At 41.0% G+C, this 17,984-nt stretch overlaps 2 protein-coding genes and 1 long non-coding RNA gene across 3 annotated transcripts in view; all 3 read right to left on the reverse strand.

Moving 5' to 3' along the window:
• The window catches only part of LOC144641571 (GTP-binding protein Rit2-like), a 158,510-nt gene that overhangs the window by 100,670 nt on the left and 39,856 nt on the right, over nucleotides 1-17,984 (reverse strand). The window lies entirely within an intron of this gene.
• LOC144641888 (uncharacterized) lies at nucleotides 5,910-16,698 on the reverse strand. The gene is made up of 5 exons (XR_013568650.1): nucleotides 16,422-16,698; nucleotides 11,573-11,716; nucleotides 9,708-9,744; nucleotides 9,052-9,099; nucleotides 5,910-8,597 (listed from the first exon to the last, which is right to left on the reverse strand). It is a non-coding gene; the product is annotated as an uncharacterized LOC144641888 (long non-coding RNA).
• Nucleotides 12,948-13,286, reverse strand: LOC144645709 (uncharacterized). Its single transcript, XM_078505260.1, has one exon. It carries the CDS (start codon nucleotides 13,284-13,286, stop codon nucleotides 12,948-12,950), a length of 339 nt encoding a protein of 112 aa, XP_078361386.1.

Genomic DNA, 17,984 nt, shown 5'->3' on the forward strand with positions numbered 1-17,984 from the left:
ATTGCATAGATCCGGTAAATGCGACTGGCAATCCATACGGACCGTACGCTCCGAATGCTTCGTAAACTCACCATTGGGTCCGTAAAGGGATGTTGACGACCCGTGCAAATTATTTTGATTTCAAAATGACGCTTCATATCAGTGTGACAGTATTGCACGATATTTTGACTTGCAGAACTTGCTTGGTACTTTACTGGCTGATAACGTGCAATAGATTTGCACAATTGTCGTGCACTGACAACATCAGTTAGGAAAAGAGCCCAAACCAAACTAAAACGAGAGTTCGTTTTAGTTCGTGCTCTAGTTTGGTCTTAAACTCTCAGTTGTTTTAGCCTAGTGTTTTTTAGACTAATGTTTAAAGTTCACGGTAACTTCCCACACCAATACAGCTCAAAAAGGGGGGAGATCTGATATGGTGCAAAAACGCCCTTTGAATAAATGATGCCGGGTGTGTTTAGCACTAGGACCGCTGGGGTATCCATAGCCTGTGAACAGCTTAACTAGTGGGGTATATAGCGTATATAGCGACCCAAACACAGTGTAGAGAGCGTTTAAACCCAAATAGAAATACAAAGAATTAGCCGTCGTGCTTCATCACGGTAAATGCGGGTCAGACCTCAAACTATGCATATTCGCAACATGTTTAACTTTGCATAGCGTGAAATTGAGCTGGTGGTCATGTTCATGCGTGCCTATTTTGATGATATATGGAGTTTTATTATATAGCCGCGAGTGTTTTACTGGAAAATAGACCACTCGTAAAATTCATACGAAACTGCATCCGGGACTGTAGTGGCGTAATTTCCATATCCTCACTAGTGAGGATACATCCTCGGAGACCCAGGGGCAGTTAGCGGGGCGAGGGAAACGTGAAAATGCGGGTAGAAAATAGCGCGAAACTGCGAGGGAAAAAATCAGCATATAAAAGTTGTATTGACTGAAAGTGCCCCTGGGGAAAGAGTCTTACCAGACCAGTTCAAAAAGCTCTCTGAATACTGCCTCCTGATTGGGCAGAAGAATCTTTTGTATTATTCTGCCCAATCGGCGACCAGCCTGACTACAGTCCTTTTGGTGTGTTCTCACACGAAATATGTACACAAAGCCAGTTCGCTCGCCATACCTGTCTTGCTTGTTCGCCAAGAATTTGGTCCTGATCGCAGGTTACTCTTCAAGTTGTACTGTTACCCTGGGACCTTCCATCTTGGACGAAACCAGATGAGACAAACGCATTTCACAGATTTCCGCGAATGCCTTGACTTCCAAGCTGATTAAAATAATGTTATCCCCCTCTCCCCCTCCTCGATTACTCAATGTTGTTTTATGGGGTTTGCAATTCACAAGGCTTTGTTTTCATGACACGACAACATTTACAACATTGTAAAGGGGGAGGGGGACTGGAAAATAAGCCGTGGTACCAAAATTAGTGGAAATTTGTTAAGGTGACTCGATCGAAATAAATGACGTGCTGTATGCCTGTCAAAAATTTCTAATAATTTCACCATTTCTGACTCGATTTCCCTGAAACTTTCGCATTTTACTCGCAATTTATTGACAAATAATACGCACGTCAATATGTCGATGTAATGATCGTGAGTTTGCGCGATGTTAACTTTATTGAACAGACCTATTTGGATAAAACTGCTATTTGCAGAAAACTGAGCGCTAAGATTTTGTTTAAATTGCTGCAATTAGCTCATTATAACATCTTATTATGACTCTTCTAAGTTTCCGAAAAATCGTCGAAACAGAAACCTCGATACAATTTGATCATCATAATATTAATCTCGGGAAACTTCGAGGCTGGGAACGCTCCAGCGCTTCCAAATTTCGCCCAAAAGTGCCATAACCGAAGACAAAGAAAGTTCAATACATCAGTTTTGTCAGCTCCAAATCACATTCGGCTATTTGCAACGATGAAAAAGTTTGAGCAAATATTATAAACTCACCATTTGCGTCAAAATGTAGGAAGGTCGCCAAATTTACGTTTTTCTAAATTACATGAAAACTAACCGTACGAATTGCTTACAATCACCGGACCATTAGAGCGGTTTTCACTTGAGTGTCGAAAGTTAATTTGGTTTGCTTTGGTTTTGCATTGCTACGCTTACTAATTGGCTTAAAAATTTCGCGCCACTTTCTCAGCAAATAAGACGGGGTGTAAATCTTTGAATTTGTTGATTACTGATTCAGCTCACGCAGCCAGCCCACGTGACTGACCTTGGAGTAATATTCACGTCGATGATCAACGTGATCAATGTACGTGCGTTATTTTTCGTTCCAGTGCACGTGATGACGTCATTTGCACGTGCCTACTGTCCTTGGTGGGCGAGGGAAGGGAGGTAGCAACGCAACAAAAAAGAAAATTATTTCACAAACAATTAAGGAAATAACTCTCTCGTAAGCGAAACATACGTGTAAGAAACTTCTCTTTCCTTCAGTCGGATGCAACAAAGGTATTCAGTTTGCTAACATGGAAATATTAAAAAATTCTCTCTTCTTTTTCGATACGGTCAAAGAAAACGCGAACTTGTACGTGGTAGGACCTTCTAAATTTTAAAATGCCTGGGAGGGTAAAGGAAAGTGGGCCAAAATGGAACTTAACATTTAACAAGGAATATCCACCCACGACTGAAAAAGTTATTGTCAGCCGGTCGGTGTCTCAGATTCCGTACCGTCACAATGCGCTTAGAGTGCGAAACAAAGTTCATTATTCCTCTGTTGTCGGCGTAAAACAACAGGCGAGAAAATCAAAGTACTTTTGTAAGCTGGACGAAACACTAGACGAGGCAGTAAAGAGGCTGATCGAAACACTGATCAGTTGCAAGCTGTACACTGAGATCCCAATATCACGCTCTCGACTAATACTACATCTTTATTAGGCGTCCAAAAGTCGTCGCAGTTTTAGGAAGCTTTGAGGCTATTTAAACAAAATGTACGGAAAATTCAAGGCGATTTAATGTTGACAGTGGGCGGCTTAAGGCGATTTTAGTCATCTTCAAGGTTTTTTGGAGGACTTAACATAAGGTGATTTAGGAAAGACTAATAGAAAAATAAAAGTGACAATAGCACTTTAAATACTGGAGTAGGCCTGTAGAACTTTGCACCTTGGAATATTGGAATATACTACGAGCCCGAGTTTTCAATGAGCAAATAGTCAACGAGGCGCAGCCGAGTTGACTATCGCTCATAGGAAACGAGGGCGAGTAGTCTAATTGTTTTAGTAGAAACTCTAAACGATTGCAGCCCAAAACCTACAATATTGTGCACTTTGAAGACAAAAATAAAGAAAATCTACCGCTTTAAGAGCTACGCGCGCGCGCGACTGTTTTATATCGGCGAATAGAAAACAGTTGGAGAACCAATCAGATTCGCGGATTTTCAATAGAACACAGCTGAGTTTCTACTAATTCCTGTTAGCAAGTGTCTTTTTTGAAACGAAACTCAAAGAGATAAACGTTTTTCAAAACACGAAAATCGCTGAAGGACGGAAACTCGCAAAGAACTTGAGGTCGATCAAGGTCTCTAGATTGGACTTTTAATAATAATTTATTTCTAGTGCATTACATTAAAAATCTCAATGCCCTTACAAGTAAAAATATTTAAAATTACAATAGGATAAAATACTAAATTCTTAAAATCTAAAGTTCATTAAAAATACTAAAATTCATAAAAATACTGAAGTTCATTATAAAATACTAAAATTCATTAAAAAAGAAAATACTAAAGATCATTATTGAATAAAAACGTTTTAAGCTTAGTTTTAAAAGTGTCAACCGATGGAGCACTTCTCACATCTAGTGGGAGACTGTTCCACAATGTTGGCGCGCAAGATGAAAAAGCGCGCCCACCGTAATTCTTGGTCTTAAAGACTGGTTTCTGCAGTCGCAGGTGATCATTGTTTGAACGAAGACACCTAATCGGTCGATGAATATTAATAAGTTCCGCCAAGTAACTGGGTGCTAAATCATTTAAAACTTTAAAGGTTAAAAGTAAAATCTTAAAAACTATACGCTTGCGCACGGGCAGCCAGTGAAGCTGACGGAGGATTGGGGTGATGCGATCTGCTTTCCTTGTTCTTGTTACCAGTCGGGCGGCCGAGTTCTGAACACGTTGAATTTTCGAGATTTCTTTATCAGGGAGACCATACAAGAGACTGTTACAGTAGTCCTGTCCAGTTTAGAGGGCACAAAGGCGTGAACCAGTTTTTCTGTGCTAGGTTGGTCAAGATACTGACGAATATTTCCAATACGCTTTAGAGCAAACGAAGCAGATTTGCAAAGATTGCTTACATGCGTGGACATCGTAAAGCACTGGTCAAGAGTGACCCCAAGATCTCGGGCATTCACGCTTGTCTTGATCTCAGAGCCAGCAATATTCACCGCGGCTATAGGTTGACGCTGAAGATAGTGAGATGAAAAATGCAAAATTTCAGTTTTTGATGAGTTGCATAATAATTTGTTATCAGCCATCCAAGATATGATATCCTGTGCACAAAGCTCTAGCTTACTCAAACAAGATAATTGTTCAGATCGTTGCATAACCAAGTACATTTGCGTATCGTCCGCGAATATCATGGACTGGAGGCCATGATAATATCTTCAATGGGTGCAACGTAAAGGGAGAACAACAACGGGCCCAGCACCGAACCTTGAGGAACACCTCAGATCAACTTAGCAGAAAAAGAGTGAACGTCTTTGATGACAATCGCCTGCGAGCGATTCGTTAGATACGATTTGATCCAAGCCAGGGCAGTACCTCTTAGACCAAACCGGGTGTATAATCTATCCATAAGGACACTATGGTCAATGGTGTCGAAAGCTGATGATAAGTTAAGCAACACTAGAACAACGTCATCGTGATTGTCTAGGGCTAAGTTGATGTCGTTAGAAACTCGTAGCAAAGCTGTTTCGGTGCTATGATATGCACGGTATGCTGACTGAGTTTTAGTATACAGGTTGTTGATGACCAGATGGTGTTTAACCTGCATTGCTACTATGCTCTCGATCACCTTACCAAGAAAGGGAAGGTTGCTGATGGGACGGTAGTTCTTCAGTATTTCATGGTCGAGATCAGATTTTTTCAATAACGGTGTTACAAGGCCATGCTTGAGGGTGGCAGGGAACTCTCCAAGCTCTAGCGATCGATTTATTATAGTGGCAATACAAGGCAGTAATACATCAATACCCTTTTTCGGTAAACTCGTTGGCAGTGGATCTAGTGAACAGGACTTGGAAGGTGCTGACATGATGGATTTTTTTACATCTTGTATCGAAACTGTCATGAACTTCGATAAAGTGCAAGAAGAAGGCTGTTCTTGATAAGGTATCGATAGGCTTCTAGATGGCATTGTATCAAGCTCCGACCTTATACTGCTGATTTTATCAGTGAAGAATGCACAAAAGCGGTTTGCAAGTACAAGCTCAGACTCGTGAGTTGGTAGGGTCGGTGATCCTTTGACCTTGAACAGACTGTCAATTAGATTAAATAACTGTTTCTGATTGGAGTTAGAAATCTTATTGCTAAAAAATGCAATCTCTTTGCCTCCTTTATAGCTGCATAATAGTTGCAAGCAGAATCCCTGTAGAGTTGCTTGTGCGCCTCAAGGCCTGACTTAACCCACCGCCTCTCACATCGCCGTTTCTCACGTTTCAATGCTCTTAAGTCATCTGAGAACCAAGGTGCATGAGGCCTTAAGGTTGTAGTACGCTCTTTTAGGCGCTGAATCTTTCATATCAGGTGACTCAACAAAGAGAAGGTCTTGTCTGACCATATTTTTACAGACAATTTCATAGACAAAAGAAATACTTTGTAAACTATATGACTAAACTCTATTACCGTATTTACTCGAATAAGCGCCGCCCCCCGAATAAGCGCCGCATCTGGGACAAAAAAAGTTAATAAGCGCCGCCCCCGAATAAGCGCCGCAGTCCTGATGCGGCGCTTATTTGAGAAATTTCCTTTAAACTAAAAACAGCACTACAAAACCACTCTTAAACAAACTTGGACATTTCTTCCCATAAAAAGCGATGTTTTGTAGTTCAAAGTGATTGTTTTACCGCTCGCCCATTTGTTTTCTATCCAACATTCTTACAATACGCAGTTCTGTAAATGTTGTGGAGGCCGCAAACTTTGCCAGGACCGGCTAGCGCCATTTCCCTCTTCAACAAAAGACGAATACTGACACTCAAAAGACGCTATTTTCGATAACGGCAAAATATTATATTCTTTGTGGCGTCCAAATTTTAAATAAGCGCCGCCCTCAAATAAGCGCCGCCCTCGAATAAGCGCCGCACTTGAGACGCGAAAGATTAAATAAGCGCCGTGGCGCTTATTCGAGTAAATACGGTATTTTCCATTAAGGTTTACAGCAAAAGTATCATTTATACTAAGTGTATATTTACGACTTTGATCTTATCATTATGTATTTTCCGTTTGCCTTCTGGATGTTTGAGGATATTTCAGGAACTTGTGGATGTATATCGTTCAAAACTAATTTTCTCTAAAATTACAATTCTACCGCAAGTACACAGTCTTCTCAAAGGCTGTATAAACATTCATGTAGAAATTAAGATCTTCCATGAATGCTTATCGGAACACGGCTTGAAAAGAAAAAAAGAATAAATTAATGTTTATGGACTCCAAACACAATTTATTTTAAGCCTTATTATTAAGAAAACGAGCAGAATTTTTGCAAGTCAATCCACAATCATTGATCTAAAAACGCAGGCAGGGGGGCGTATATTATCTGCCTTTACGCGAAGCGCGCAATTGCTTTCCAGTATTTCCCAGATTATTTTACATTGTAGAATCAATTTAAAGGGTAGTGTCGTGTTATTTTTCTACGCGTTGTGATGTTTTTCTCTAACCTTTTTCTACGTTTAAAACATGCGAGTTAAAAAAGACAAACCCGGACACGGTGGCGGCCGCGACCAACGCGACGGACAACCTTGCTAACGTATCGTGTATCCAGTTGTGCTACCGAACGTAGTTTTGGCGGGACAGTCAACTCCCGCCTTGCGGACACCCCGTTATTACGGACAGCAAATTGTGGTCCTGAAGGTGTCTGTTATAGTGAGGGCTGACTGTAAGAGGCTGGAACCCCTCCTCGTAGTACCATGTTAGCCCCCTGAGACAGGCTATCCTCCCTGGTAATTCTCTATTCGCAAGCATGAAAACGTAGACATTGACGAAGTAGTATGCCAATTTTCCCGACGAAAGAGAGACCTCTCGCCCTTTGCATGTAAATTTAACTGTCTCCCATTAAACCTCATGTAAGTAAAAGGTTGACATATAAACGATGTAAGTTGCTAACTACTCGACGTTTTGTCACCAGTACTGTTTGGATTTATAAAACTGTTCCCCGGAAAATTCTGGAAATGGCATTCGGAGCCCCTTTAGAAATAAACATACCCCGGGGACATAACCTAGACCTCCCGCTAGCGGCTCGCGCCATCGGCGCTCGGTTAAAAATCTCTACGCTGCGTACTCCGCGAAAGATGCACGCTACGCCCCCGACATCTCCTGCTCTACGGAAGGTAAGGTGAGTTGACGAAGTCTACGGTCCATACGGATCGTAAGCTACATGCAACGGATAGATACGATGCGAATGTGTTGGACAACCCTACATGAACTTGCAGCACTGTGCATTAGTTTTCTTGGTTCTTTAGTTCAATGGATATGCTCAATTGTGGTACAATAACATTATTTGTAAGGAATAGAGCCTAAACCAAACTAGAGCGAGAGTTGAATAGTTCAAAATCATGCTCTCATTTGGCCTAAAACTCTCACATGCTATCAGCCACTCCTGTGCACTGTCATTAAATCTGACCTTTTTCAAAGTTTTCTAGGGGGTCGTCCAGAGTCTTCTCTCGTTTGACTCACGTGCGCCGACTGTTAAACAAAATTCTTGTTCAAATCTTATCCTTGAACTCTCCGAGACTCTTGTTCTCGTTTGGTCCTAACTATAAAAAATTCTGTCAGTAAACAAGAGTTTACGACAGATGTCTCGTTCAAAAGGAAGAACAATTTCACACTGTTGAAACTGGGTGCAACACGAAATTTCTATGGCAAAAGAATGAACTATCACTGGAAACGTGAACTTATCCAGTAAACACAAGGAGATAATTGAGGTCTCGGGAACACTGACTTGAAAAATACTGACTCATTGTCAATCATAAATCCGCGCCTTCATGAATCGTACAAATTTTTCCTTGATATCGATACCATCTATTGTTGTATTACACGCTGGTCTTTCACCTTTACTCGGTCCATGTTTATCACTGACAAGTAAAACTGACCCAGGTCTCCACCGTTCACAATGATCGGCTTGTCCACCAGAATTGTCCAGGGGTCTGAACCTACTCACCAGAGATTGGAAAGTAGCCGGGAAGACCAATAATACAGCACCGTTGATCAATAAAGACATGGCTACGAAGGAGACTTCTCATTTAGAAGGCAATCAACACCCAGAAGATTATCCGTCAGGAATGTTGTTTGTACGGCACTCATGAAATCCAGCCAAGATGGCCGAGAAGCCAATTTAAACTCGTCTCAGTCCTCAAATGATGCTTGTCTGCCAGGGGACTGGACATGTTCAACTGGAAAAAAAGTGAATCGAGATTACAAAGGAAGCCCAAGTTACTTTTGAGGGTTCAGTACTGCATATGAATCTGTGCAGCAACATGCCACAAAACCGTGTTCCCCGGGACGTGGGTGTGCAATGAAATTAGGGGCGGGTCAATAAGTAGAGGGGGTGGGCTGGAGCAGAAAGCGGGTGGGTCATCAGTTTTTGAGCCCTCAAAAAGGGGTTGGTTATGTAGTTTTAATCTACACATAGGGGGTGGGTATCTAATTTATACACTAACTAAACTGATATAGAAACAAGAAAATCCCCAGACTTGGTGTTCATCAGTATATACATGTATTGATAAATATATTTGTGTCCAAATTTTCCGATGGACTTTTCATACAATTTTTTCCATTCCAAATCTCTACTGACAACACAGACTACTTACAAGAAGAACTTTACACGCAATTAAGTGGAATACTTACATAAATCTCGTATAAGCTAAGAGGTGAGGAATTCATCCTTCTTTGAGACTAAAAGCGAAAGAAGATGTAAATGGATTGTAGTGTCCATTATGGAAAATTCGGGTTGTATATGATTGGGAGATCCCACTTTATAAGCTTATGTCAAATCAAAACCTCTAACCCATTACAGATGATAAAAAATGACTTTCCCTTAATATTGATTTTTTTTTGTACAGAGGGGGGAAAGTCAGGTAATTTTCAACCCTAGATCATGGTGGATCGAGAAGAACCAGAAGGAAGGGGTGGGTCACATGTTTTCCAGCCACCACTTTTCCAATTCCTCCCCCCCCCCAATACTTATTGACCAGTCCCTTATGATGTACTTTCTACACTTTTACAGACAAAATCATTCATTTAGGAGTGTGTTCAAAAACATAAAGGGGCCTTCTGAAACAAGGCCTCTATGGGCCCTGTTACACAGGCATACCACTCTTCAAAAAGCTGACTATGTCCCTATTAGTCTACTTTAGATTGGCTTTATACATTGTAATACCAGTTATCACACCAGTTGACATGACACAAAGCAGCTAAGAGATAGTGAGTCTACATTCATAAATAAATATTGAACAGGTCTAATGATAAAAGAAAATTAGCTAATGATCGTGAGAAGCACTTACAGGTACATGCAGGTCTCTGTCATAAGAGTGTCTCCATCTAAAAAATATAAATAAAATTTAAAAGACTCATTTGGCAATAATATTTTTAGACTAGACATCATCCTCATGGTATCACAGTTTGCTTTATTTCACCAACTAGTTACAGTCTACATTCCTGGGGAGGAGGGAGGTTCAGGGCCGTAACTAGCAACAGGCCACGGCAAGATGAGGCACTTGCCTCGTCTAGATTTTAACCTTAAATTAAAAACAAAATATGTTTTGTTTGGAAATAATCCCAAGTTGAACAAAATTGATTTCTCTCAAAAAATACCTTTATGAAAAGTGTCGAAGAAAGAGTTTCAGAGCTCCTAGATTTCAAAATTTTCTGGAGAGCATGCCCCAGAAACTGCTAGCAGTCCTAGCAAGATCTTGCCTCGTCTTTGGCAGATGTCTGGTTACGGGCCTGAGGTTACCAACAAAGTTTTTTTTACAGGGAGGTTCTACCCTGAGGACCATTAACCCTTACCCTTTTATATTATATAACCATTTCTGACAGAAAAAGAAACCCTTTTATGTGCCTTTCAAGGAAGGGAGTAACTATACTGCACTCAGTCCTTGTAGTGAGACTTCTTATTTTTTCATACATGAGTCGGACATGAGGTATGAATCACACTTAAAAACTTCTTTTTAAGGATTCAATAAGGATTCATAAGGATTCGAACCCGGGAATCATATCCACTAGGCCACCGACGACCACCTGCCAGAACTCTGAATTTTTTGGCTAGAAATCCTTACCCTAATATAAAGTCTAACTGCAAGCAATCTTAGCTAAAGTTAGCTAACCAAAGAGCAATTTAGGCTAACCGAATGGTATTTTTGGCTAACCGAAGTGCTATTTAGGCTAACAGGAGTGCTAGTTAGGCTAATCCAAGTGCTGTTTAGTATTCACTACATGAACTGAGTGTTATGTGGTATAACATGTCATCAGCTGTCTCACTATTGTCTTACTACATGAACTGAGTGCAGAATAGTCAGTCCCATCTAAGGAAATGGTACCCCTTTTTGTACCTACAGTAGAAATACTCTATTCCTTTACTAAATTATTTACTTGCCCAATTTAAAATACTCAGATACCGTAGAATTCCGGTTATAAGCCCTGGGCTTATACAACTTCGTAAGGGTTTTTGGGTGGGCTTATAAGCGGAGGGGCTTATATTCGGGAGGACTTATAAGCGGAAGGAAAAAAACGTTTCGAAACGAGCCTCGGGAGTGTTGATCGAAATACGTTTTTAAGTTAAAAACGCACAAAAAAGCAACATTTAGCCCTGTTCAGTACTGTCAACCGGTAGAGGGGGGCTTATATCCGGGGGGCTTGTAACCGGATGTATTTTTTTGTTTCCAGGTTGATGGGCCTATAACCGGGGGGGCTTATAAGCGGGGGGGCTTATAACCGGAATTTTACGGTATATCAACCATAGGGAGGTTCCGTGGTTCCGTAGATATGCACCAGACTCCAGATTGAGTGATCCGGGTAAGAAGCCTGGCCAGGGTCACTGTGTTGTGTTCTTGGGCAAGACAATTTACTCTCATATTGCCTCGCTCCACCCAGGTGAATAAATGGGTACTGGCAAAATAATGCTGGGGGGGGGGGGTAACCCTGCAATGGACTAGCATCCCATCAAGGGGAGAGTAGAAATATTCCCAGCCGCTTCATGCTACGGAAACCGGGATAAGCTCCAGCAGTATGGGCCACTTGGCTCAAGGCTTACCTAATATTTGGTTTGCTTATCTCTGGGTAGTACTGTACCACGCCATGCAGGAATACTTTATTTTAAATCATGATCAATATAATTGTTTTCTATTCTGTGACCAGTACATGTGTCTACCTGTTCTTCTGCTGTGAGTGTTTCATCTAGTCAGCAGTCATTGTTTCCTCAGTCTGTCCTCTACCTCTTGCCTCAAGTGCGTCACTTCAGAACAATCCTCCACCTCATCTTTCAACTGCTTGTTTTCAGCTCCTTGCATCCCGCCTGTGTAAAGTCATTATTTAAATTAAATTATCACATTCACCTCAGGTCATCTCCAGTGTAAGCTAAGCCCAGTACTTTTTTCCAGCATTTTTACTGGTGAACCAACCCTGACCCCTAATGTGCCTTTTTCCCAATTTTATCCAGGAGGGTCTATTTTACTCTGGCGGTCTGGCGGTTTAAGTCAATTTTGAGCGTCGGTCTGCAGGCACATTCTTTATGATATCTGGCGGTCTACAGGCAAGAAATTTATGGCGGTCTCGGTCTCAGGAGAAAATAAAAGAAATTGGAGGCTTAGGAAGAAAAAGACATGGCTGCGGACTGAACGACCCTCTATAATAGCCCCTTATCCAGGGGTGGTGCGATAAGTGTCCTTTATGCACATCAAACAATTAAATCAAACAAAATTAAACATAATTTTTATTGAGAACTAAATTGAATACAGTAAAAACTTGCATTTAAGAACCTAGATTTTTCCACCTTAGCCTAAATAGGTTCTTAACTGAAGAAATGGTATTTAGTGGGATTTTAGGCTACTTATTAAAAATAGGTTCTTAATTTGATAGGGAGCGCATACGTGATATGGAATGTATTGCTGTATTAAATGATTATCTAGAATATAGTTTATTTAGAATACAGCAAATTTATCTTTCCAAACTACTAGCATGCATGTCTAGACTGTACTTTTTTCTTTATTTTCATCTGTGCCTTCCTTTATTTTTGTAAAATAAGAACCTATTGAAAATTTTAGGCTAAATAGGTTCTTATGAAAAGGGGGTTTAAAATGAAAATTTTAGCCTAACAGGTCCTTAAATTTTAGGTTCTTATACTGTACGTGGGTTTTCACTGTGGCATTAAATTCAATTTTGGTTGTTCATCAAACAAAATTGAATTCTATACAGAATGAAACTCAAATTGAAAATGGAAAACAGGCTAAGACTAGTGTCACCTCCAATCAATGTTAGGTAAGGTAAGGTAAGGTAAAACTTTATTTTGACACGATAATAATAAAAGCTAAAAGCTTGTGGGGTCGTGTATTTAAATTAACTATGCTAAGATTAAAATTACAATTCTTATATTTACAGTAAAATTAATTATTTAATTAAATACTAACTAGACTGTTGCTATGTATACTAAATGATTACAATAAACTAACTAAAAACTAATTATATATAAAATCACTGTGCCTGTGGCGGGTTGTTGAAGCCGACAGCGCGTTAAAATTCTCTCTCTCTTAAACCCTTTCGCTCCCCATGGAGCATAGGTCCACGGAAACCACTGCTCGCCATCGTGTTCTGTTTTGGGCTATCCTTTCAATCTGCGTCCAGGTGTAGCCTGCTTTGCTCGCCTCGTCATCTATCGTCCTCCTCCAGCTGTTTCTGGGACGGCCTCGGCTCCTCTTCCCCTGTGGGTTCCATCTCAGTGCCTGCTTGGTGACATTGCAGTTTGTTTTCCTGAGGGTGTGCCCAATCCAACCCCACTTTCGCCTTCTTATCTGGATGTTGATCCTTTCCTGCTCAGTTGTTGTCCACAGCTCTTCATTTGTTATGACCTCTGGCCAGTGGATGCCCATGATGGATCTCAGGCATTTGTTGATAAAGGTCTGCAGTTTGGTGGAGTTCGCTTTTGTTACTCTCCACGTTTCAGAGCCGTAAAGGAGGACTGACTTTACGTTGGTATTAAATACGTAGTTTGGTCTTTCTGGAAATCACTTTTGATCTCCAAACAGGTGTCAAGATGGTGAATGCAGTTCTTGCCTTTCCGATCCTCACTCGTATGTCCTGATCAGATCCACCGTCCTTGCTGATGTTACTTCCAAGGTACGCAAAGTCCTCCACCTCGTCGATTTCATCCTCATCTAGTTCTATCCTATCTGCATTCTTGGTGTTAACCCTCATCACCTTCGTCTTGGATTTGCTGATCCTAAGGCCCGTCTGCATTGAGATCTTTGCCAGTCTTGTTAGCTTGGATTGCATGCTCCTGTGGTTATGTGAAAGAAGGGCAATGTCGTCGGCGAAGTCAAGATCTTCTAACCGGGTCGTGAGTGTCCACTGTATGCCATCCTGATGTTTTTCTGTCGTCCTCCGCATTATCCAGTCGATGACAAGCAGGAACAAGAAGGGCGACAGCAAGCAACCCTGGCGCACTCCAGTGAGCATCTCAAACAGTTCTGAAAGAACTCCGTTGTGGATGACTCTACAGGTGCACTTCTCATAGGTCTTCTGTATAAGAGTGATGTATTTCTCTGGGATGCCATAGTGGCGTAGCAGCTTCCACAACACTTCCCTATCAACGCTATCGAATGCCTTCTCATAGTCCACAAAGGTCGCATAAACAGGAGAGTTCCACTCTAAAGACTGTTCCAAGATGATCCTCAGGGTAGCAATTTGATCTGTGCATGACCTATCTTTCCTGAACCCAGCCTGTTCTTCTCTCAACCGTTTGTCCACCTCTACTTTCAACCTCTCCAGAATTATCCTATTCAGTACTTTTCCGGCCGTTGACAGCAGCATGATTCCTCTCCAGTTCTTACATTCCTTCAGATCTCCCTTCTTTGGAAGTTTGATTAGGTAGCCTTCTTTCCAATCATCTGGTATCTCGTTCGTTTCCCAGATCTTGCCAAACAGTTCATACAGCATTTTGGTCGAGGTGTTTAGATCTGCCTTGATGGCTTCTGATGGTATGCCATCGGGACCAGCTGCTTTTCCATTCTTCAGTTGTCTGATGGCTCTCTTGATCTCTGCTTCACTTGGCTTACTCTCGCTGACCTGCAAAGGTGTGTTGGCTGGTTGTATGTCAGGCAGCTCGCTTGGCGGAGGTCTATTGAGTAGTTCTTTGAAATGATCTGCCCACCTTTTTCGCTGTTCTTCTTGGTCAGTGAGCAACTCTCCGCTAAAATTAAAATCTTTAAAATATGCTCTATTTACAACATGCTTTCTTAGCTCTAAAAAACTTGAAAAACTCTTCTGTTGATTGTGGTATTTAACAATGTTCCAAAGAACAGATCCCTTGTATCTGAGTGAATCCTTTATGAATCGCGAGTTGAATCTTGGTATCGAAGATAGTTGTTTTCCTCGGAGCGAATAGCCATGACTGGAGTTGTCTAGTATCGATTTCGTCAGGGGCTCGGGCAGGCTGCCGTTGTTTGCCTTATAAAATAGCCTAAGGATATCGAGCTTATAATACAGGGAAAAGGTAGACCACTGATCATATTTGAGCACATCATTTGACGGCATGTCCTTGGGCAAGTTGAAAATTATTCTTGCCGCCCTACAATGTAGTCTTTCTATAGAGTCTAGCATATCAGAGTTACAACACGATCCCCATAAGACTAAACCATATTTTACAGAAGGTAGTATCACTTTAAAATAAAAGTCCTTGAGCACGCACTTTGGGAGAAATCTGGATCGTTTCAGTAAGTTCAGCTTATTAGCAAAACTTTTCTTGGTCTCTAGTACATGAGGTACCCAGCTTAGATTGCGGTCGACAGTTATACCCAGCAGGCGCGTTTTTGTAACGCATCTAAGAATTGAGGTTCCTAGTTGTATTGGTGTATGTGGCCCTGTCAGGGTTCCTTTACTGAGTAACATCACTTCACTCTTTCCTGGATGAGGTGTTAAACGATTTGTTAGACACCACGTGTATACTTCCTTCAGGGCCTTGTTTAGCTGCGCAATAGCGATGTCTATCGAGTCTCCTATGCAGTACGCCGTTGTGTCATCTGCGTACATGTACAAGGACCCAGAGCTGACTGAAGCAGGAAGGTCGTTTGTAAATAGCGTGAATAAAGTCGGTCCCAACACCGAACCCTGGGGAATGCCGAAGGAAACCTGCAAGTGTTCCGACTTGACTCCATTTAATACAGTGAATTGTTGTCTTCCACGTAAGTAGCTCTTTAGCCAGTCAAGAAGCATACCTGTGATTCCGAAATCTCGGTTTAACTTCGTCTCCAGTATGTCTTGGGAAACACTGTCAAAAGCTTTCTTAATGTTCACAGCTGTTGCATTTTAACTTCTTGATTTTCGCAATTCAGTTCACACGCAATATAAAAAGGTATTTGTGGGAAAAAGGCTGGGAAGTGAGTATTGCCCAGGATGTGAGTGCTATCCGTCATGTGAGGAAAGTTATTGGAACTAGTGTCAGTGCCACATTGCGTTGTTCCAGAAAATATCCATACCACCACCACCGAAGGTTTCCCCCCAATCCCTCCAGAAATTTAGTTTAGCTTCATGAGACCACCCACCCCTCAAAATTTCCAATGATCTTCCTTGAGGTAAGTATGGTTATTTTCTGGAACCACACATAAGACCATTGTGCCAAGGGATGGTATATCAATATGGTTATCAGTATGTCTAAATCAGCAGCTTCGTTATTAAAGACCTACATATACATGTTTAGGTTAAGATTTTTAAAGATTTTTTCATATCTATTTTGTAAATTTTAATTAACCGCAGGTCCACATCAGCTTTATGCTGCCTTATTCCGACCTGCGTAATAAAATAAATGATGATGATGATGATGATGACAAGGACTAGGTGGATGAGAGAAAAAGAACTGCAGTTCCCTGCATTGCCACTTGCATCCAAAAAAATTCTAGTGGAGGGGTGGTCTGCCTCACTGCTAAGAAAAGTGACAGCTTCCAAATGGCAGAGTATTCTACAATCACTTTTTTAAAAGCTTAGTTTATACCCTTTAAATTTAATCTTACCTTAAACAAATGTATGTACGAATTACTCTTCGCCAATAAACTTTGCGCCGTGCCGCTCATCTGTGCTCAGTTGAGATTCCATCATAAACAGCCACGTGCTTTCCTTTTTCATCCTTAACCAAAGAACTATTGAACTTTAGTTCATAACCGTTTATATTCCTGGTTGCATCTGTAATGATAGGTTTTATTTGACCAGATTCAAAACAAGTCCTGCTTGACATGCAGCTTGATCAAGCAAATCTTCCGCCATCTTTGTTTTCCATCTCTTCTTCTTTCCAGATCCCACTCGGTCTTGGCAATTGCCGTCACGCAAAATTCACGCAATGCTCGAGGGAGCGTTTGTTACGCCGCAAAATGTAATAATCGCCGCAAAATGTAATACTAACGCAAAATGTAATAATAACGCAAAATGTAATAAAATTGACGCAAAATGTAATAAAGTTGTTAACGCAAAATGTTATAATTTTTTAACGCAAAATGTATTAAATTTTCTAACGCATAATGTAATAACGCAAAATGTAATAACTCTAGAATAACACGTTTGTTTCCTGAATTAGGCGTATTGCACTCAATAATTTACCTCGTGTATGTTTGCAAGGACCATATAGGAACTGCCCCTCCCAGACCTATTTCTTTCTGGCAGTTACTTTACGAGATAGGAATTTTTTATTCCTGTCAACCATGCTGTCCTTTTAGATCGGATTGGGGAGGAGATGGAGCCTTGACTGTTAAAAAGGTTGGTTATGTTTTGTACATTAAAATGTAGCGATCCAGACGTGTTTCATTAGAGCTGGTAACACTGTCCTCTTAGCATCCGAGACAAGTGGAAGCAGAAAGGGGCGGATTAAGAAATACACCCCCCCCCCCCCCCCAAATCTGTCATAACAGCAAAACAGATGCAAGGAAATATTCGTCTTCGTTGTCAATCTTACGTCAGTTTTTGTCACCCACAATCCTATGCAATAGAGCGTTTCCATATGACGTCACGGCAGCCATGTTGGTGTTCCAAAACAAAGGAACGGCGGCCATATTGGTGTACCAAGCCATTCCTCCGGGAATTAAACTCTATTTTTATGCAATAATTATCTTTTGTTTTAGTAACCAATATGGCCGCTGGTCACGTGAGTGAAAACGCTCTATTAACACTTTCTCATCGAAGAAGGTAAACAAGAACGTTAAAGTGAATGGTTAATAGGGTCCCTGACAACAAGAATACTTTGTCCTCTGCCTTTTCCAGTAAACTTGGGAAATATGAAACACGCACTGATTTCATAATATTATCAACTTAAAACTTATTACAACCACCGAAAACTTTCTTTTTCCAACGTTATCTCTTAAATCAGTGTCTACACAATATTTTAGACCCCGCCAGAAGGACTCTATTTGTGATCTGTGTTGTCGAAGAATTTGTTATTGTTAACTTCGAAGGCGGAGAATTAGTAGGCAAAGGATGAACTTAAACAAACGACTTAATAAACAACAGCCACTATTTAATTACACCGAGAACACGTAGGACTACGACCACAAAGTCTTATAGTTAATTACATAGATGTAGACTCATGA

The sequence above is a fragment of the Oculina patagonica genome, chromosome 1 (assembly GCF_052425735.1).
Source record: "Oculina patagonica isolate OP01 chromosome 1, crgOcupat, whole genome shotgun sequence".
In the NCBI taxonomy this organism is placed as follows: Eukaryota; Metazoa; Cnidaria; class Anthozoa; order Scleractinia; family Oculinidae; genus Oculina; species Oculina patagonica.

Excerpts from the sequence above, each read along its gene's own strand:
- LOC144645709 (XM_078505260.1), bottom strand. The coding sequence starts at position 13,286 with ATGGGCATCCACTGGCCAGAGGTCATAACAAATGAAGAGCTGTGGACA.